The sequence below is a fragment of the Atheta coriaria genome, unplaced genomic scaffold (assembly GCF_025399875.1).
Source record: "Atheta coriaria isolate IRGN ID8LTWV9N9 unplaced genomic scaffold, Caltech_Dcor_3.1 hic_scaffold_3_pilon, whole genome shotgun sequence".
Taxonomy (NCBI): Eukaryota; Metazoa; Arthropoda; class Insecta; order Coleoptera; family Staphylinidae; genus Dalotia; species Dalotia coriaria.
In genome coordinates this window covers 5464548-5486634 of record NW_027045445.1, presented here as the reverse complement: position 1 = coordinate 5486634, position 22087 = coordinate 5464548, and the positions used below count along the sequence as shown (strand labels likewise).

Sequence of the window (22087 nt, the reverse complement as noted above, 5' to 3'; positions counted from 1 at the left end):
AAATTCATGTAATAGTCTAATATTTTATATATGCATGTGTGTTATATTGGTTGCATACATTAAATTAATTCTTATATTCATAAAACTTTCTTTTTCCTTTTTGTCTGAAAGCATAGCTTCCCTGGCTTGGCAACCCTACATACACATACACCCCTATTGTGTAGAGGCATTAATACGCGTTGGGGCGCAAATCTAGCCGTAATCCGAGGCGCTCACGACGCGCTCATTAAGGCATTACCCTTAATGGATCCATAAATGCGACGACATCGATTTAAACGACTGTGAAAACGGTGCAACCCTACCGTAAACACAACACGGCCGCACGACGAAAAACTATGCAACCCAATATGTTTACTTTTTACGTCTCACAAAATAAATCAAAATAAATCAAATGAATAAGGAAAAAAGTTTAATTAACTCGATGACAAAAGACGCGCAGTGTCTAATTACAACTTGAAAAGTTTCCACGACGAAAAGGCAAATGCAAATGAGCAAATTACGAGAGCACGCTTTCTTTTATTCTAAAATTAGAAGCGCGTGTCTTCAAGACTCGAAAACGAAGGGCGTTGAGGATATTCACTGCTTTTTTTTTGTGTTTTCAAGGACACAGGAGACATGAAAGGCATTCAAACATTCAAGTGGTGTTTTTAATTTGTGTTTTGTATTGCCATCAAATTAAAATAATTTACAGAAACAATTCAATTGTTTTATTTGTCATTTCTTATGTCTAAACTCTATAAAACTACTTTAATTTAGTAAACTACTAACGAAAAAGTTGTCTGAATTGTAATTCGTCATTTTGACCTTGAACTTTCTAAATACTGTTGAAATTTATTCAACAAAGTGACTAACAATGTTTTAAGTTGTGATAAAACAATAAAAACCAACTTTAATCAGGAAATAAGTCAGCATTACTTCAATGTTGATTAATTAATGAGTTATCATTGACGTATGAATACAACATAACCTAATCTAACCTAAAAAGATAAAGTTTTACGTGTTTTATGTTTGAATCATTGTCAATTCTTTTATATTAGTTTAATTTAGTGAATTGGTAACAAAAAGGTTTATTTTAACATTTTGACCTTGAATTGACCTTAAATATGGTAAATTATGTCAAAATTTGTGTTAAAATATGAGTTACAATGTTTTTATTTGTAATAAAACAACAAAAAACACTTTTAATCAATAAATAAGTCAGTTTTATTGCAATACTGATAAATAAATGACGTACGAATGCAACATAACCTAATCTAACCCAAAAAGATAAAGTTTTGCGTTTTTTATGTTTGAATCATTGTCAATTCTTTTATATTTGTTTAATTTAGTGAATTTGTAACAAAAAGGTTTATTTTGACAGTTTGACCTTGAATTGATCTTAAATTTGCAAAATTATGTCACAATTTGTGTAAAAATATGAGTTATAATGTTTTTATTTGTAATAAAACAACAAAAAACACTTTTAATCAATAAATAAGTCAGTTTTATTGCAATACTGATAAATAAATGACGTATGAATGCAAGATAACCTAATCTAACCTAAAAAGATAAAAGTTTGCGTTTTTTATGTTTGAATCACTGTCAATTCTTTTATATCAGTTTAATTTAGTGAATTAGTAATAAAAAAGTTTATTTCTACAATTTGACCTTGAATTGACCTTAAATTTGCAAAATTATGTAAAAATTTGTGTTAAAATATGAGTAATAATGTTTTTATTTGTAATAAAACAATCAAAACCACTTTTAATCAATAAATAAGTTATTTTTACTAAAATGCTGATTAATTATTGACGTATGAATGCAAGATAACCTAATCTAACCTAAAAAGATAAAAGTTTGCGTTTTTTATGTTTGAATCACTGTCAATTGTTTTATATCAGTTTAATTTAGTGAATTAGTAATAAAAATGTTTATTTTGACATTTTGACCTTGAATTAACCTTGAATTTCTTAAATTATGTCAAAATTTGTGTTAAAATATGAGATACTATGTTTTATTTTATAATAAAACAACAAAAACATCTTTTAATCAATAAATAAGTCATTTTTACTGCAATACTGATAAATTATTGACGTGCGAATGCAACATAACCTAATCTAATCTAAAAAGATAATATTTTGAGTTTTTTATGTTTGAATCACTGTCAATTCTTTTGTATCAGTTTAATTTAGTGAATTAGTAATAAAAGTGTTATATTTTGACATTTTGACCTTGAACTGACCTTAAACTAGCAAAATTATGTCAAAATTTGTGTTGAAACAGTGATTTATAGTGTTTTAAGTTATAATAAAACAACAAAAAACAATTTTAATCACCAAATGACTTATTCTTGACGTACGTATGCAACATAACCTAACCTAACCTAAAAAAGATAAAATTCTTTTATATTTGACTCATCATTGTCATTTGATCCGACCCGATGCATTCCTCTATCATGAATGTGAGCGCACAGTGCCAGCGGCGGCGATTGTGGTGGGCGGCGCGTGTGCCAATCGCCGCCTTCAGGCGCCCGCGCCGCCACCACCACCACCGCCCATTTTCCCGGTGCCGCGCGAGCTGTGGCCGGCGGGCGCCGCCAGTCCACGGCCGTCGTCTGCCGCCGCCGCGTCGAACCGTCACCACCGCCGCCTCCCGCCGCGCGACGCCAAAAACACTATTACGCAATTTGTTAACGCCAACATGGCGGCGCCGTCGACGCCACATCGCTGATGCAACGGATACGCACACGTCATGCACACAATGATCGATTTCCAACTAATCAAAACGAAATAATATCAAATTAATAGTTTAAATTTAATTATTAATATACAATATGTCAGAAAAGGCCAAAAACGAAAATTATTTTCTTATTACTTAACATAAAGCAATAAAATTAAAATCTAAAAAGAAAACAGTTAATTATCAACGAGAAACAAGTTTTAAAAATTCTGTGAGTGAGAGTGCGAGTTAAGTGACTTAAGTCGGTTACCAAAAATTCAATTCAACGCTCAACGTTCGAGTGAAAAGCGAAAAAGTGAGAGTGACTTTGAGCTGACACTGGTTTCCTTTCCCATACATACGAATAACACGAATAAATTCATTTGCCACTACTTTTTGTATTCGCAACGCGCCGGCATCATCACAACTCTCACCAGTTGAGTACGCGTAGTGTGGCTTAGCTGCAAGCGCACGCGCAAACATTAGCGGAACACGGCAGAGCAGAGCAAAACAAAACACAACACAGCGAATAAATAAAACTTAGTTGTGTTTGGATAACGTTGATGTGCGGTTGTTTTTGTATTTGTTTGGTTTGGTTTGGTTTTTAAATAAATCTGGACGTTTTTAAATTTAAAGTTTGTGGAAATAGTGGATGTTATCATTGTGTGTATTGCGTGTGCGTGCGTGTGTGTTGGTGATAAGAAGCGAGCGGGAGGGACGTGGCCAGCAAGATGATCCTGAGGAATATTTTTAGTCTTGTGCTGCTTGTATCTGGAGGTATGTTGTAATTTATTTGGTTTTTTATGATTTTTTTATGAATTTTTGAGGAAATTTTGTAAAAATTTGATGAAATTTGAGTAAAGTAATGTTTTTAGTAACAGATTTATTGATATCACGACTTTATGGATGATTATTTTGATTTTTGGTGCAAAAAAATGAAAATTTTGCGTTTTTTTGACATTCTTTCTTCTTTTCTCGACAAATTTTCGTTGAAATTTGATGAAAATTGATGTAAAATTAATATTTTTAGTCATTTTTTACGTTTTCCTTATTTTTTCTTCTTTTCTCGACAAATTTTTGCGGTAATTTGATGAATATTGATGTAAAATACATTTTTTAATAACGGGAAAGAAAAATTAAAGTTTATTATCATTAGTTTTATTGATAACACAACTTTAAAAGGCGTTTATTGCTATTTTTATTCCGAAAAAGAAGGAAATTTTGCAATTTTTAAATTTTTCTTAATTTTTTCTTCTTTTCTCAACGAATTTTTATAAAAACTTAATAAAAATTAATGTAAAATACATTTTCTAGTTGCCATAAACCAAACATAATGTTTATATTGCAATTTTCATTCATATCACGACTTTGAACATGTTTATTTTTATTCCTGCCTCGAAATAGATAAATTTATTGATACAATACAATAGTAAAACAAATTTCAATGCGTTGCAACCTTGAGAATCGCAACTCTTGCCTCTCAGTGCAGAGAGAAGCCTCCATGATTTCGCAGTAATAATAAATTACACAGTAATTATTGATCATCAATAATAACCGTTTTCATGCTATTGCAAAATACTCGACAAACCGCAATATTCCCGCATTTTTATTATTACTTTATTACGTGAAACGTCGCAGTGCAAATATTAAATATTAAACTTAATATTTTTAATGCTAGTATCACAACATAAACATTAACATTACCATCCGTCGGAAATCAATATGTGGTTAATGTTGTCATATACTCGTAATGTGTCATACTTACTTTTCTAATTTTTTTTTAGTTTTGCTATTTTTCATTGTTTAACAGTTATTCATTTACATTCTGGGTCAAGAACATAACGGCATCACAATGTAATGAAAATGCAATTACCAGCATTTAGAAAAATCACAAGCGTATGAGAAAATTTAGAAAACAGCATTCTATACGGTTTACATGGTCAAATATTTGCGTCTACGTTGAAAATATTACAAGAATGTCGGTTTTAAACAATCGTGTGAGTTTTATGAGTGATGTGTGACATTTCAGTGACACATAACCTACTTTTGGATGTATAAGTGCTGACATCTAGTGGTGAAATCTAAAAATTTAATTTGTTTTAGTAAAAATTGTGTTTTTTTGTGTTTTTAATCAAAGAAACCATTTAAAATTTACATGTAGTGAAACATAACCTATTTGTGCTTATATAAGTGCTGCCATCTAGCGTTGAAATCTTAAAATTTGATTTTTCTTTGTTTTTTGTGTTTAAAATCAAATTAAATTGACGTTTTTCAAATTAAATTTACGAAAATGTGACATTTAAGTAAAACATAACCTATTTGTGTTTATACAAGTGCTGCCATCTTGCGGTGAAATCTAAAAAATTGATTTTCTTCAATAAAATTTTGTTTTTTTGTGTTTTTAATCAATGAAATCAATTAAAATTGACATTTAGAGAAACATAACGTATTTGTGTTTATATAAGTGCTGACATCTAGTGTTGATATCTAAAAATTCTATTTGTTTTCATAGAAACTTTGTTTTTTGTGTTTATATTCACAAAAAAACAAACAAATTGACGTTTATATATAAAATTTGTGTCAGAAAATTACCCATCAACGTTTATTTAATATTTTTTCCCAAAAACATGGCTGATCAATACATTAATTCCGAATCTAATCTCAAAGTAAGTATTAACTCAACATAAACACATCAAAACTCTCTAAATATTCAACCCAAGGCACAAAATTCCCTAAATTTCGACGCCTATTGCAAACCCGCACATGAAATGGACTCCACACGATTCATCCCATCAAAAAACGTCTTCAACCCCTGCGATCGCCCAAACACCGCACTGGATTTCAGCACTAATCAAAAAACAGCAGATTTCCAACCTCAACAATCAAAGTTCCGTCCCCAGACCTCCGATGGCGTGCGTGCACACCATGTAAGTAAAGCGCCACCTAGTGGTGTGCAGCCGGCACGCAAGCCAAAACCATTCAAACACTACAAGCGTAGATGCGCGCACGGTCGCCGCATCCCGCGCGTGGTAAAGTCACGTGAGCTGCGCGCCGGTTGCATGCACGTCGGCTGCGACTGCGTCAAACTCAACGGCCTGCAAGACGCTTGCAGGAGGCGTGAGTGCGCACATGGCACGGCAATCCAAATCACGCGTGTGAGGTGCCATCTTGCGGTCCGAGTATATATGGCAACGCTGCGCATCTACAAGCAATCGTCGACAATTTCCACGCTGTGCGTAAACAACAACGTTTGGAAGCATCAAGTGAACATAATAACTGTAAATAAAAACACTGTTTGTGTGAATAATAAATTTTTGTGTAAGTAATATAACGAAACATTTTATTTTATTTTATCAACAATATTTAAACTGTTCACGTATTTTCTTCTCAAACTCAGATCTGCGTTTTGTTAAATGCTTCCCATTTGAGAATTCAGATGGCGCGCATGTCGGTGGAATAGTTGCACACTCAGGCGAACCTTGACACAAGCTGCGTTGACATTCATCTTGTAATCCGTTGCGTTTCTCACAGTCACAACCGATGTATAACTTTCCCCCTCGTAGTTCTCTGCTATTAGTGCGTGGACGTTTGCCTGGCGCCCTCTTACGGTCACGCCGCTCACACACTTCACTCTCCACAGGCGGTTTTGGTTCATCGTAATTCATAACCTTAAATTCTTTTCTGTTTCGATTGTGTTTACATTTGTCATCCTCGCCGGTGTGATGATGGTGGTGATGTGGTTTGTCACAACAATCAAGGTCATCATCACGGCCATGATGATGATGGTGTGCTTTATCACAACAATCAGCATCGTTGCGGTTATCTCTGTGATCTTTATGATGTTGATGTCCGTTGCCATTTTCAATATCCTGTTTTGTAAGCTACACACAAATATGATATTACAGGAATTACAGATTTCTGTATTACCTACACACAAATATGATATTATAGAGATTACAGATTTCTGTATTACCTACCAAAACTATTTTACGTTCCATTGGCGTGTTTAACATCATAAACGGTCCGCATTGTCGTGGTGGTGGCATACACTCAGCGACACCTTCCGGCGCAGCGCCACTGGGTCCCGGGCCGCATGGTAAACAAAATGGCGGCGGGCATTGGAAACACACAGGCGGGCATAGACAATCCGCACCTAGGTCAGCACCGTGCACAGGTTGTACTTTTTCTAACTGTACCTGCATTTTTAAAGAAAATTTTCCAAAATTTCACAAAAATTTTGATTTTTTTAAAAAAATTTAAAATTTACTTCATATTCACACAAAAAAATTTCACAATGAAAAAATAAATTTTCAACGTTTACGTTGCCATAACACCAAAAATAAAAACAAAATGGCGGCCTACTCAGCAAAAAAAAAAAAAAAAATGTTGTTATTGCCGTTTTTACTTCTTCCTAATGTTTGCGTACATATTTCAATAAAAAAAGAAAATTTGACAGAGACTACCATCACGCGGGATCCATTACATTATTTCTTCAAAAGTTACTTAAGTCAACTCATCGCAGATCCGGGCGACGGAAACATATAACTCGGATGGTACCCAAACTGCCGGAAACCCTGCTGTGACGCTTGCCCATGCGGTGATAACTGCTGCTGTTGATACCGATAGTTACTTAAGTAATACGCCATCATTTGAGGCGGACATGCGCAGCTACAATGATGCAAAAAGTTGAACTGTGGCGGCAGCTGGCGGCAGTTGAAGTGATGATTACTAAAACTGTGATGGGACATGCCGGCGCCCAAATTCGGATGCGCCTGCGTATTATTATAAAACGAATGCCACTCGTGATTCATCCGAGTGCCACCAGCAGCGCCCCCTCCATTATGATTATTAAAATCATTCGATTGTAGATTACTTTCGGTTTGCACCGCGCGTAACTCATAAGTCTCTTCACCGTTTTTCTTTATGGTTGCCAAGTATAGAGGGCAGCAGTAGTAGCGCATCATACCGTTCTCGCATCGTGACTTGGCATCACGGTAACAAATCATAAACTCAGAGTGTTTGAAGTTTGCATTGACGACCTCCGGACACGGACCGAGGAAACACGTAAAGCAGGCAACTTGTGAGTCATCTTTGTGTTTGTTCGCTCGTGTGCTTTCGTACGCTGCACGATGTTTCTCCGACTTGCCTGGAGTGTTTGACTTGATGTCAATCGCCACTGGTGTTTCTGATTTCTCATTGGTGGGTTCTAATTGTAATGTATCTGCGCATGCGGAGGTATCATCCGTGTCAATGTCTTCGTCTTCACTCAGCTCGACCAGGTAGGCCTGCTGCATTTTCAATGTGGACGTTTTGGGGTCCATATATGCACGGGGAATTTTTATTTAGGGGATTGGTGTGTGGGAAAGCGATAACACAGAAGGGGCCTACACAATGTTTGCGCGATTTACCTTGACAAAAATTTTGTTACTGAGCGGGAATGTGTCAAAATGAGGTTTTTGTTCTGCCAGAATCCAGCACACTTCAAAATTATCGCGTGTGCCGCCATTTTGTTAGGAAACTAATTAACAAAAATGTGCGAGCGCGTGCGGAGCGCGGAAACAAAAGCTTTTGAGCGGTTGGAACACGCATAAACACAAGGCGCGATTTGTCTCGGTTAAGCGTGCGATACAAAGTGTTGGGGAAAAACGAAAACGCCGATTGCCGCCCCCAAGGCTTCCATTAGCTGATTAAAGCGTTGGATAAAGTTCTATGAGAGTACAAAGCGCGGCGTTCTGCATTGATTAATGTTTTATTACAAACTGAGCATTTATACAGAGTATATCACAACATAACCTCAATTTTATTCTATTATTATGCATTTTTGGATGAAAAACTTGTAAATTTAGTGTTTTTGGTGTTTTAAAACATGATTTAAGACTTAAAAGATAATATGATGAACAAAAAATGGAAGATATTTGTATTATACAGAGTGTTTCTTACCCTAACCTCACTTGTACCCTACTTTCACTCATTTTTCTATGAAAAACTTGTAAATTTTGTGTTTTTTCTTTTTTAAAACGTGATTTAAGACCTAAAACAGGAAATGAATCACAAAAATGAAAGATATTTATATTATACAGAGTGTTTCATAACATTTTCCTAATTTTTATATAAAAAATCACGTATTTTTGTATTTTGGTAATGATTTACGACTTTTGACGGTGAAGCACAAAAAAAGAAGGACATTCGTATAATGGAGTCCTTTTTGCGCGATCACGTCCCAAGGACGAGTTCTTAAAGGATCCCCGCGCTTTGTTTGCTCCCTATTGACATGACCATCCAATATTCTCGACTGGATTTGATTTATTCGGCGATATTTATTTATAGAGTGACATTTATTGGGACACTTTGTATGTTTATGACTTTTTCACAATTGATTGATCGATTCGGAGACTTTGATTCCTCCATTCATCATTTATATTTATTTTTGCTGAAGAAAAACACAATAATTTTTCGTGAAACGATAAAAACATAACAATTATTAATAACTAGCTTTAACCCGCGGCTTCGCTCGCGAATATCTGAAATAATGAAGTTGCTTCCGTACGCGTCTGTAGTCACAGAAGAAGTAACAATGAAGTAGAATGGCGGGAAGTTTAAAATGGCTGAAAGTATAGTCTATGGAAGTATAGTGTACAGTCTCCATAGTGTAGTCAATTGGATTTGATGTTGACGTAGCTGTCGGTAATACAGTGTGATAATACAGTGTGATGGTACTATAGTACTTAGGTTTGAGCTTCATTGCTGGAATGCTAGATGGCGTTAAAGTAGTCAAATAGCCAGATGCAGAGGTATTATTGGCTAAACTATTTCTTTATTTTATTTTAAAATTAATTTTTTTTATTAAATAAAAAGTAGCCTAAAACCATTCGGGGACCACTAAGAATATGTGTACAAATTTTCATGATGATCGGTTAAGTAGTTTTTGCGTGAAAGTGTAACAAACATCAGGACTTTCGCATTTATAATATTTGTAGAGATAAACAAATAAATTAATAACAAATTATCTTCAAGGTCATTTTGTATCAGTTTTGTTTGTTAATTGCATTGAATTATGTCAATAACAAAACATAACCTTATTTTTAAATGAATAAGGTTATGTTTTGTTGACTTATGAGTTATGAATATAGATGGCGTGAATGTAGAAATCATTACCGCTCGATTCGGCCCATTCATTCATTAGCCCGCCTAAATGGATGTCATTCTAATGAGGGTTTAATATACGAAAGAAGGAAACACTCCCCTCGTCAGCGTCATCGTTGGAGATGACAAAAGCGTGCGCGTTCTCCCTTGACGTCTGCGCTGATGCTGACGCTCTTGAACAGCGCCCTTCAAAGCCTGTCTAAACGCTTCTAAACGAAGGGAGGCAACTTCAAATCTTCATGGAAAGTTAATTTCCAGGCGAGTAGACGGAAATATTACGTGTATGATGGGTCACGGAGAGTTTTAAAATGAAAAATATTAGGGAAACACTCGGTATATTATTGTAAACAAATTATAAACAATTTTAACTTAGAATTTTGCACGTATAAATTGGTAGTAAATATTTATCGAGGAAAAATTGATTTTTAATGGAAAATTTAAAAAAATGCAAAAAATTGATGTGCATATTGGGTTGCCAACATTTTTAAACAAAAAAAACACGAAAAACAGACTTTATAATTAATTATAAACATTTATATCTTTAAATTCTACGCTTAAAAATGAATTTCACACATTTCTCAACGAAAAAACAATAATTTCTAAACTTTTACGTGTATTTTGGGTCATCTACTCCTTTTAAAACTAAAAAAAACATTGAATTTACTACAATTCCGCAGCTATAAATTGATGGCACACATTTATCACTCACACACAAACCAGTTATGTATTCGTGTCCATTTTTATCGATCTGCCCGCTATGAATTCCGATTTGATTCTCTCCGCAACCACACATACACATCCACTACACATACAAAGTGAGTAAAATATTATACAGAATGCTCCGCGTGAAATTGCATTCACGTATTCACGAAGGGAGAGCTTCCAAGTGGAAGCCGTGAATAAAGCCCGAGTCTATCAAATCTCGAGCAAACAGAATCAAAACGAAATCCCCAAAGCGGCGCATTACACGCACAGGAATAAAGGCTATCATCGCGTTCCGCAAATCTACAACTTACGGATATTACGAGCTGTCCTCTGGGAAATACGAAATACACCCTTGAATCTCTTTCGTTTTTATTTTTTATTTTGTATTTTACTAACCACAGACACTATTATTATACAAATTGTAGTTGTAGTATAAATATAGTGTATATTTGGTTGCATATCTTAAATTTTTTTCAATATAAATTAGCTTATGAATATTTCCATGAGTAATGTCACCAGCACACACCATTCAATCCCCTCAATAGAATTTTATTGCCTTGTTTCTGCGAGCGTAATAATGAACCAACCCTCCTCGTGTCTCATGTAAAGGGGGAAATAGATCGTGCACGGACTACCACACGACCAGCAATGATCACCCCAAGTCACATATTTCATTATACAGCGTGTTAACTATCATAAAAACATATCAACCACAAATAAAAAAAAAATAAAAATTTTATTTCGTATTTAAACACTCTGTATATAAATATATCACATCATAAAAATAAAACCCAACAAATTGATTCGATAATATACGAGATGGCGTAACAGTAGTATTATAACATAATCATTGTTAGAGTTTTTATATGAATGTGATTCAATCAATGTAGGCAACCAAATGTACACAATGTCAACGTTGATCGTAACGTTGATCGTAATCTATGTTTAAACGTTAAAAGCCTCCACGGATTCGACACTTTTGCATGTCATGTCGAAAGTCGTTTGCGTCGCGCGTCCGGAACAATTACGTCGGCCATTAGCGGCGGCAACGGTGGCGGCATTAATCGAACTCACACAAATACAATCACAATCACAATCACAATCACAATCACAACAAAACTTATGAGTAAAGTTTTATATATCCCTATTATAAATATAATATTATAAATGCGAAAGTCTTGATGTTTGTTACTTTCACGCAAAAACTACATAACCGATCATCATGAAAATTTGTACACATATTCTTAGTGGTCCCCGAATGGTTATACGCTACTTTTTATTTAATAAAAAAAATTATTTTTTAAATAAAATAAAGAAATAGTTTAGCCAATAATACCTCTGCATCTGGCCATTTGACTACTTTAACGCCATCTAGCATTCCAGCAATGAAGCTCAAACCTAAGTACTATAGTACCATCACACTGTATTATCACACTGTATTACCGACAGCTACGTCAACATCAAATCCAATTGACTACACTATGGAGACTGTACACTATACTTCCATAGACTATACTTTCAGCCATTTTAAACTTCCCGCCATTCTACTTCATTGTTACTTCTTCCGTGACTACAAACGCGTACGCAAGCAACTTCATTATTTTAGATATTATAAAGCTGGTAAAACATAAAACACTACTACCATTACATCCACAGGCGCTTGATTGACAAGTAAACATGTTTCGTGTATGTTGGTTTGCATAGCGTCGCCGCGCATTATCAGATTACGCCTTGTTTGACGTAATAATAGCTGGGAATATTCCAGGCACGTTTTACAATGTTTACGTTGTGCTTACAACGTTATTACCTAACCTAAAACATAATATCTTAACCTATACATATTCCACACATGATTTTTGTGTTTTTTTGAGGTTATGAATGCTTATGACTAACATGTCGCTGTCTTAATGACAAAAAATGGAAGATATTTGTACTGTACGGAGTGTTTCTTAACATAACCTCACTTTTACTCTATTTTCACACATTTTATTATGAAAAACGTGCAAATTTTGGGTTTTTTGTATTTTAAACAATGATTTAAGACTTATGAGACGAAATGATGAACAAAAAATGGAAGATATTTGTATAATACAGAGTATATCATAACATAACCTCAATTTTACTCTATTTTCACTCATTTTACTACGAAAAACATGTAAAATTAGCTGGGAATATTCCAGGCACATTTTACAATGTTTACGTTGTGCTTACAACGTTATTACCTAACCTAAAACATAATATCTTAACCTATACATATTCCACACATGATTTTTGTGTGTTTTTTTGAGGTTATGAATGCTTATGACTAACATGTCGTTGTCTTATCGCTTTTCGCACATGAACAGTTCGATTAGTAACATTCTCGATTACTCGCAACCCCTAATGCATCATGTGTGCAACCCTCGCGTACTTGACCCATTGTTACGCTCCGTCATGCTGTCAACCGAACATAACCTCAACTATAACTAGATTTCTACGCTACTCTTGTCGATCTGTTTCTTATTTCCAAAGCGTGGTGTTGTAGGGGGAGTGGTGGATTATCTTAATGCGAGACGCGGATTTCCAGACACGATCTGCGCACATTTCACGGATTTCCCTCGGCGATTTCCTTCACCCTACAACCGTGAAAACCAGGGATCGGTTTTCATCCTCTGCGAACATTTTGTTGAGTGTAAATAGATTTACACACTGTTTTTTTAAGTGTTTTAGATTTAAAACATGTTTTGTGTATGTTTGGTTGCATAGTTAGTGTAATATGTGTGTTTTTGGTTGCAGGGTGGTGTAAACGACATCCAGAGCCGTATTATGGCACGTTGATAGGTAGATTGAAGGATTATGCACATGGGATCACAGGGACGGCGTACGCCGTGGACGACAGCACAATTTTCATCAAGAATTTTTCTTATGATGGGACTGGACCTGATGCTTTCTTCTGGGTAGGCAACTCACCACGCCCTAGTCCAGATGGGTATATTATACCGTATCCAGAGGATTTTGTTGGAAGGTAAGTCGTAGAATTGTGGATTTTTAGTGTAAAAACCGGTATTTTTGGAAAACCGGTTGTTTTTTGGGTCAAAATGTGAAAATATCGGTATTTATCGGAAGAAATGTATTGAAAAATATTAGTTTTTGAAAATAGAAATACCGGTATACCGGTATTTCGGTTAACCGGTATATTTTTTATAAAAATACCGTTATTTTAATTTTTTATAGGAAAAAATATTTAATAAAAAAATATCGGAACTAGAAAAAATACCGGTATACCGGTATTAATACCGGTTTTTCGGTTAACCGGTATTTTTTTTTTTCAAAATTTCAATTTTTTACAATGAAATATTATAATAAAAAATATGAATTTCGAAAAAAATACCGGTATACCAATATTAATACCGGTATTTCACGATTTTGTAAGAAATTGCAGGTTATGTGTTATTTTGGATTTGAGTGACGTTAAGTATACGACCCGATCATTCCTCATCGTTTTTCGTTTCTCTCGTTTCTCCCCCGATCACCCTCGGTTTTTCGCTTTCATCGCTTGAGGTTGATTTCGCCCGACTTTCGGTGACTTCCGGCGTTAATAACACACGCGTCGATATCTTTTCGCACTCGACGCCCTCGACTAGTGGCACATAATGCGATCCCGAACTCTGAATCGGACCGATTGATATCATCATTTCTTTTCCTTACCGCCACACAATCCCTCCTTCTTTCTTTTCAAGCACGCACTTTGCATTTTTATTCCGAACGCGTGCGCTACGCTCTGCTGACATTGCACAAAGCACAACGTTTCGATTCTATGAGTAGATATTTACTGATTGCGATGATTTTGTATCAAATTCCCATCGAAAACAAGCAAAAAAATAAAATTTTTAGGTTAGAATAGGTTATGATGAATATTTTTAAGGTTAGATTTGGTTCCTGTGTGTTTTACTGGTTGTCTATTTGTGATGTGAAGGGGGACGAGTTAATAAAGACGTTTTCGAGCTGACTTCATCACAATTACGCCGCCCCCTCGCTCGCAACGGCAAACTAACTAACTGCGCCGTTTCGCAAGCTTCAAAGCCAACGCGAAACCCCCTCGAGCGTCACAGGGGCGGGGAGGGAGGTTGTGGTCGCTTGTCGTGCGCGTTTCCCCTTCATACAAACTCGAAAAAACTTATTTTGTTTAAATTCCACGTTTATTTACACGAATCAAACATAACCTTATATTAAATCACATTGTTACGTAGGTTATGCATCATACAAACAAAATGGCCGCCGTGGAGTATTCTAATAGGCTTAAAACTTTCATAAAGTACTTATACTTAACTGTAATAATAATAATGTCTACGTTCGAATGAGAAAATGAAACCGCAGCAAGTTTGGCCCAAAGCCGAAAGAACATATTACGATATTAGTTTGTGGTTGGCATGACAACGTCGAATCAGTGGAAAATCCGCTTACGAATCAAACACAACACACAATGTAGTCGTGTAGTAGTAAAAATGTAGAAATCTGTAAATCTGTTTTTTTTCGTTTCTATTTCGTATTGCTATACACTGAATATAATTCTTTAGTATGTATGCAACTCAATATGCACTTGTGTGTGTTATGTATAGGAGTGTGTTATGCAATTCAGTCGCGTTGTAAATTCAATCGATTTTGATGTGCACAGAAACTTGATTGTGTGGTGTATCACCACAGGGGGTGGCGTAGACGAGCACTATGTTTAATCAAACAGGGTAATAGATATATGCGCGGCGGGTTGAAGACGAATGGCCGCGATAGACCAGACCGCATCGCTATTTACATATAAATAGGACTCGCAACGCTTGAAACTAACTTTTAGACAACTAGATGTTGGTTTCTGAACCTAATCTAACATTTGACAATGTTTAACCTTAAAAAATAATAGAAAAAGTAGGTTATGTAAGCATATTTTGCTTGTAACTTTTGAACAAAATGTCGGAGGATGTTGTGTTTGATGTCAAATTGTAGGTATTGAAATTCTCTTTTATCTGATATTAAACATAATATATTTGGTTGAATTTTTTAATAAATAATTGAAGGTTTCAACAAAAATTTGTTAATTTTTAGGTTTTTTGTTTATAACTTTTTAACAAAATGTCGGAGAATATTGTTCTTGATGTCAAATTGTAGGTATTGAAATTCTCTTTAATTTAGTAGTAAACATAATATAACAGATTGAATTTTTCAATAAATAATTGAAGATTTAAACAAAAATTTATAAATTTTTTAGGTTTTTTGCTTATAACTTTTAAACAAAATATGGCAGATTATCAAAGCTAATGTCAAATTAAAGGTATTGAAATTATCTTTAATTTGATGTCTTATAACATAACATAACACTAAATTTAACCTCAAAAAGGTAAAAAAATAGGTTATGTATGCACTTGTTTCATATTAGGGAGTAAAAAAATCAATATGAAGATGAAACAATGAAACAGACATTGAATTACGAATACGCCGAATGATGATCGTAGTGATCACCTTGCCAACGCATATCTCCCCATTTCATCCCTCTCATCACTTTGCGTTTGATGTATGGCGCACGAGCGTCGAAAATATATTCATAACGTCCGTGACGTCCGTCCCCTTTCGGTTTTTCGGTATTCATGCACAAAAGGGGGCGAGAGGGAGCTCATGTCGCTCAGGATATGGCTATTAGTATATTAACATAATTGTCAGAGAGATTAAAATCACCCCTTGGCGCATCAAATGCATCAATCCGCGTGGCCTGCCCCCGGGGGACGCACAAAACGCGTATTATTCATAAATGCAAACAATTATTACGTTTACAATGTGTATTTAGGCAACATAATACACATAACCTTTAAATGTAACCTTCAACATGTAAATATATTAAAAATATGTAAAATTTTGATGGTTTTTTGCTTGTAACTTTTGAACAAAATGTCGGAGAATATTGTTATAAAAATCAAATTGTAGGTATTGAAATTCTCTTTAATTTGATATCAGATTTTATGAAATCCAATGATTCCTTCAAAAGATATCAAGGAAAAACCATTGAAAAATAACCTAAAATTGCGTTTTTTACAATTTTCAGTGTTTTTTCTATACCTTAACCTCAATATCTCTTTATTTTTTACATAAATGTAAACTTTTGTAAAGTCTTTATCCCTCCACTCCACCCCCTTGGACCTCCTACCCCCCGGGGGCAGCACAAAACCCGTTTTTATCTAAAAATACAAACAATTATTACGTTTTTAATGTGTATTTAAGCAATTTACACACATAACCTTTAAATATAACCTCAAACAAGTAAACCTAACCTTATTTTTAATGTTTTCATAGCTTTAGAAGTAAATTTGTTGTTTTTTGATTGTTTTTCTTGTTTTCTTCCACAGAGATCCACCAGTATTAAAAGCTTATCGCAACGCTGACATAATCCTGCGCCTGCCGATGGGGAAAAAGATCAAGGACATAAGATGGCTTTCCGTTTGGTGTCGACGTTTCACCGTAAGTATTATTCTCTATATTCTCCCCCAAAAAACACAATATTTTGAGGTTATTTCACCATTTCCACATTTCACATTCAAAAAGCTGAATATTTAGGTTATGTCACTGTGACAATGAAACTCCTTACGATTCAAAAGCGTTTAATGTGTGCGCGTTCCCGTTTGATGCGCACCCCTTGCCGAGGGTGTTGCGCAGCACACCAGAACACCCTCGGAAGGAGGCGGCCGGCCGGAACCGCCGCCGCTCACATCCGGCGGCGGGAAAAAGTGTTAAAAAAAGCGCTAGGGGGGGAAATTAATAATTTCCACTATATAAGCAGTCGCCATAAATCTCGCCTCTGCCCCCTCCCCACCGCCCACGAAGTTAAATGGAAAATCCTGGCCAGGAGCAAAAAAACGTTAGTCTAGCTTTTGAATAAAGTGCTACCTCGACCGTGAGACCGAGCAAAAAATAAATGACCCCAAGGGTTGCAAAGAGGGTGAAAACGTGAAAAAGGAAATATCATTAAGGGGCGGCGAATTAAAAGATTAAAATGTTAACACAATGAGACGGTTTTTTCGGCGGCGTAAATGTAATTGTTTTGATGTTGTGCATGCGGCGCCATCTTGAAAAACAAAACATGTCGATGTTGGCAGCAACATTGTCTGGCGCGTGTGTTTGCTGCGTCGACAGATTTGCGCTGGCGGTGGCGGGCGGGCCGTGGGTGGCACCCGTCACGCTGCCCCGGGAATTCCGCACGCACACGCCGCCCCCGCCGCCAACACGCAGGTCCATTATCGACCAGCGCGACTTGCTACACTCGAAGCAAGCAGAGAAGTTTGCTTTGGATTGCTGCAAATCTTTTGAAACAAACAATTTAGGAAAATAAAAATTTTCAAAGCTTTATTATGGCCAAAGTTTTAAACATTTTATATATATTTTTGTATTATTTAGTGGGGATGATAGTAGAGAGTGTTTTAGGATAGGTGGCGCAAGTATAGGTATCATAACCTTAAAATAATTGAAGGTTTTAGTAAAATTGACTAAATTTTATGGTTTTTTGTTTATAACTTTTAAATAAAACATCAGAATCTATTGATATTAATATCATTTTATAGATAATTAAATTATCTTTAATTTGATACCAAATTTAATAAAATCCATCAAACCGTTCAAAAGATATAACAAAAACCATTGAAAAAATAACCTAAAAACTTTTTCTACAATTTTCAATGTTTTTCTACACTTTAAACCTAATTATCTCTTCATCTTCTACTTAAAGGTGGACTTTGGTGAAGTCTTCATCCCCAAACCTTGAAGTACCCCGTCCACGTGTCCTCCACGAATTCAAACGCCTGGCCCACGGTCTACGCTCCGAAAACATCACAATCCTCGACGCGAAAACCTTCTACATCCCAAACCTACACTACGACGGCGCCGGCCCCGACGCCTACTTCTGGGTAGGCAACGGCAGTGAACCCACCCCATTCGGCATCAAGGTCCCCAACGAAATGGGCTCCCTCAACCCTCTCCGGGGCTACCAAGGCGAAGACATCGAAATCCAACTCCCTGGAACCCTCACAGTCTACGACATCGACTGGTTAGCCATGTGGTGTGTGCAATACAAGCACAACTTTGGTCATGTGATGATCCCGAAGGAATTGGACGTACCTCCAGCCCTGGGTCAAACCAAAATTTCGGTAAGTATTTTTTATTTCATTTAATTCACTTGGGAGCATGTGGTTTCATAAAATGGTTCTAATTCTAACACTGCAGCCGCCATGGTGGTACAATCCCGTAAGTATAGGGTACCTTGATGTCCACTTTTAGTAACTTTTATGTTTTCACAAAGACATCAACAAATCAACCTCCAACACCAACAAATTGTCGGGAGTTCCTTGATAAGAGACTCCAAGTGCGGTGGGTGATGAAGGGCGACATGGTTGAGATCACCCTCAGTGCTAGGATCAGAGAGGATCAATGGATGGCTTTTGGGCTTAGTGGAGAAAATGATGTCCCTAAAATGGTACACTATAACCTCATAACCTCAATTTTGTATTTATTAACTTTTTCTTCAAAAATTTAGAAAGGTGGAGATGTGGTCATTGCTTTCTACGACTCCTCAAGTGGTACCTTCAAAGCAGTTGACTACTACATGTCTGACAAAGCCCAATGTGATGGTAAAGCAGGTGTCTGCCCTGATGAACGCATCGGGGGTAAAAACGACGTGACCCTTTTATCTGGGGATCGTAAAAATGGGGTCACAACCATAACCTACACTAGACCCTTGCAAACCAACGAAGCTGTCAATGATAAAGCAATCCCCAATAGTGGAGAAGTAAGTGTCATCGCTGCTTTTGGTCCTTTGAACTCCCTGAAGGAAGCCAACTCACATTCCATGACGGATAAGACCATGGAGGACCATAAAATAGATTTCTCTGATATGGACGACGCTGATTGTTCCACTGACCTTGATGTGGACACTGATGAAAAAGGTCCTAAACCATGGCCCCAAATGCGTATTGTTGGTGAGACTTCATTCCGTGTAAGAATTGGTCCCACAGGTGGTAAACGTGGTTATACCCCGATTACTGGACAACCTTCATGGGGGATCTGCTGGTGGGTCAATGACATGCTCATTCCGGAACTGGTCCTTGAACGTGGACAGACATATCAGTTCATAGTTGAAGGTGGGAATGATCCTACGAATCCAGCTAGGTATCACCCATTCTATATAACTAACTCTAGAGAAGGAGGTTATGGTCAGAAGTCAGAACAACTACAAAGGAAGCAGAAGGTTTATGCAGGAGTGAGTTTTGATAAGGATAACTACCCACAACCAACTGCAGCTGGGCATTACTGTGAGTGGACGCATAAAAGCATTGATAAATCATCGGAAACTGAAACTTTCGCGAAGTATCTTGATACTTTGAGGTTAGAATGTGATGCTGGTGAGCCTGCAACGTTAAACTTCACTGTACCTATGGATGCTCCCGACTTACTTTATTATCAGGTATTGTACATCAACATAACCTTGTTTTATATGATTTTAACATACATAACCTTATTTTTAGTGTTACACGCATAATAATCTTGGATGGAAGATAACAATTGTTGATCCTGGTTATATTGATCGTCAGAATAGTTCATCTACAGCTGGAATCAATTATTCTGTCAGTGGATTGTTTATTATTACGATTATTACGCTGTTTTCCATTGGTGTAGGACGGGTTTTCTAACATACGAGTCACTGTGACTCTAGTCGCCCGTTTGACTAAACGGAAACAAAGCGGAATCAACCAAGAATAATAAGAATACAATGAAAAACATATGATAGTAAAGTAAGTCCTAGGTAAGTTCGAATTTTTCAATGTGAATACACGTATTTAATAATAATTAAAACAAAAAGAAAAAATATTAAAACAAATCGACTTTATACACATGCAAAATTGTGTGAGAGAAGTTGCATACGTTAAAAAGTCGATTTGTGTAATTTATGACAATAATAAAAAATTTGCATTTTTATGCAAGAAATTTCGAAGACAATAATCGAATGCGATACAAATGTAATTTACACGTTTGTCAATATAAACAATAAGCTTGAGAGGATAATTTACGACAATAATGGGTACGTAGTACAATATTATACACATTTGCCAATTGAAAACATAAACATACAAACAAAGAACAGAATAATATTCCTATACACGTTTAATATTTAATTACAATGACAATAACAATAAATAAATAAATTTTAAAAGATTAAGATTAATATTAAAAGGTTTTATGCGATGAGTACAACTTGTACACATTACTATAAACAATTGTATTATTGTAAGCTTTGTCACAGTCGCCATCTAGGCGCAGGGCATGAAAGCGAGAATTTTTAACATTTCTACACGTATTACACGTATATCATAATCGAATGTAATGTCTTTAAATAATTCATAAGCTACGAGTAATGTATACACACAGAGGTTTAATATAGGCAACCAACATTACACATTTTGGCTGAATGTAGTGATGCGCGTTGGTGTGCAGACAATAAAACCGACAATAATGGTGTAAACTGTAAACTGTGTACATTCTAAGCTAGTTTTCATATCTATGGCTTTTATAAATGTGGTTTTTGAAGTGGCGTGACGCTGAATTTGCAGAAATGCACAAATATCAAGCATAACATATTCATATTTATCTAGAAATAGTTCAAAATCTTTGAAATATCTAGCAAATATTCTATCCAACAATATTTACAATCCACAGTCCATGAATGATTACGTACTGTCAAATTTTACAATGTTTTGTTAGATCTAACCTCATTTTATTGCTATGGATCAAGATTTTGACATTTTGACAACTTGAAGTTTTGCTCAGAACAACACGGTGTTATAACCTAACATTTTTACAATATTTCGCATATCAACTGTCATGAAATGTCAATTTTCACACTTACAACTCAAATATCTTCAAAATATCAATATCAACATAACGTTTACAAAGTGTATAAAATGTTTCAGATGATCAAGGGGATGATGAAATTATTCTGTACATGTGTCATATTGCTAATTAACAATTGTTAACGTATTTACTGATAACTGTATCATTGGATATTGTAATATTATCGATTTGATCTTATCGAATACAAATACATATTAGACATTAAATAACTTATAAATTAAACATCTACGCATGAAATTAAGGCATCACTGGTTGCATAAAACTAAATTTGTTGATTTTTGATTGTTTTTGTATTAAATTCTCTTCGTGTGAAAGAATAGTGCTTATTTTAGGTTATATTTGATGAGATGGCGCAAATTGATTGTTGATTTGATTGTGGAGTGCCTTTTGTGAAATAATTTCGTCGTTTGTATGAAAATTTTAAGAAAAGCACGCAAACAAACTTGTTATGAATGTACTTCTGAACAAATGAAACCTAGAAATTGCATTGTACAACTTTTTGGGTTTAGATTTTAATAAATTGGATGTGAATTAAATATTTTCATTTTTATTCCATTAAAACCTAAAAAAATTTACTGCCACACTCGTGTTTTTTAATATAAATTTTGCTGTCACCTGTTGTGCT

The 22087-nt window shown here is 35.5% G+C and overlaps 3 protein-coding genes and 1 long non-coding RNA gene across 4 annotated transcripts; 2 read left to right on the top strand and 2 right to left on the bottom strand.

Moving 5' to 3' along the window:
• The first annotated feature begins 2555 nt into the window (after window positions 1–2555).
• LOC135804044 (protein Skeletor, isoforms B/C) lies at window positions 2556–21998 on the top strand. The gene is given in 9 exon segments (XM_065317809.1): window positions 2556–3474; window positions 13321–13549; window positions 16914–17025; window positions 18287–18309; window positions 18311–18704; window positions 18781–18801; window positions 18857–19030; window positions 19091–20017; window positions 20079–21998. Coding segments are annotated over 9 exon segments (2091 nt in total). The 5' UTR covers window positions 2556–3428; the 3' UTR covers window positions 20244–21998.
• Window positions 5486–6033, top strand: LOC135804053 (uncharacterized). The gene is made up of 2 exons (XR_010550961.1): window positions 5486–5624; window positions 5810–6033. It is a non-coding gene; the product is annotated as an uncharacterized lncRNA (long non-coding RNA).
• On the bottom strand, window positions 6021–7014 carry LOC135804051 (uncharacterized). The gene is made up of 2 exons (XM_065317815.1): window positions 6675–7014; window positions 6021–6578 (listed from the first exon to the last, which is right to left on the bottom strand). Exons 1-2 carry the CDS (start codon window positions 6897–6899, stop codon window positions 6051–6053), a joined length of 753 nt encoding a protein of 250 aa, XP_065173887.1. The 5' UTR covers window positions 6900–7014; the 3' UTR covers window positions 6021–6050.
• On the bottom strand, window positions 7082–8202 carry LOC135804049 (uncharacterized). Its single transcript, XM_065317814.1, has one exon. The coding sequence runs from the start codon at window positions 8016–8018 to the stop codon at window positions 7206–7208; it is 813 nt and encodes a 270-aa protein (XP_065173886.1). The 5' UTR covers window positions 8019–8202; the 3' UTR covers window positions 7082–7205.
• Window positions 21999–22087: the final 89 nt, after the last annotated feature.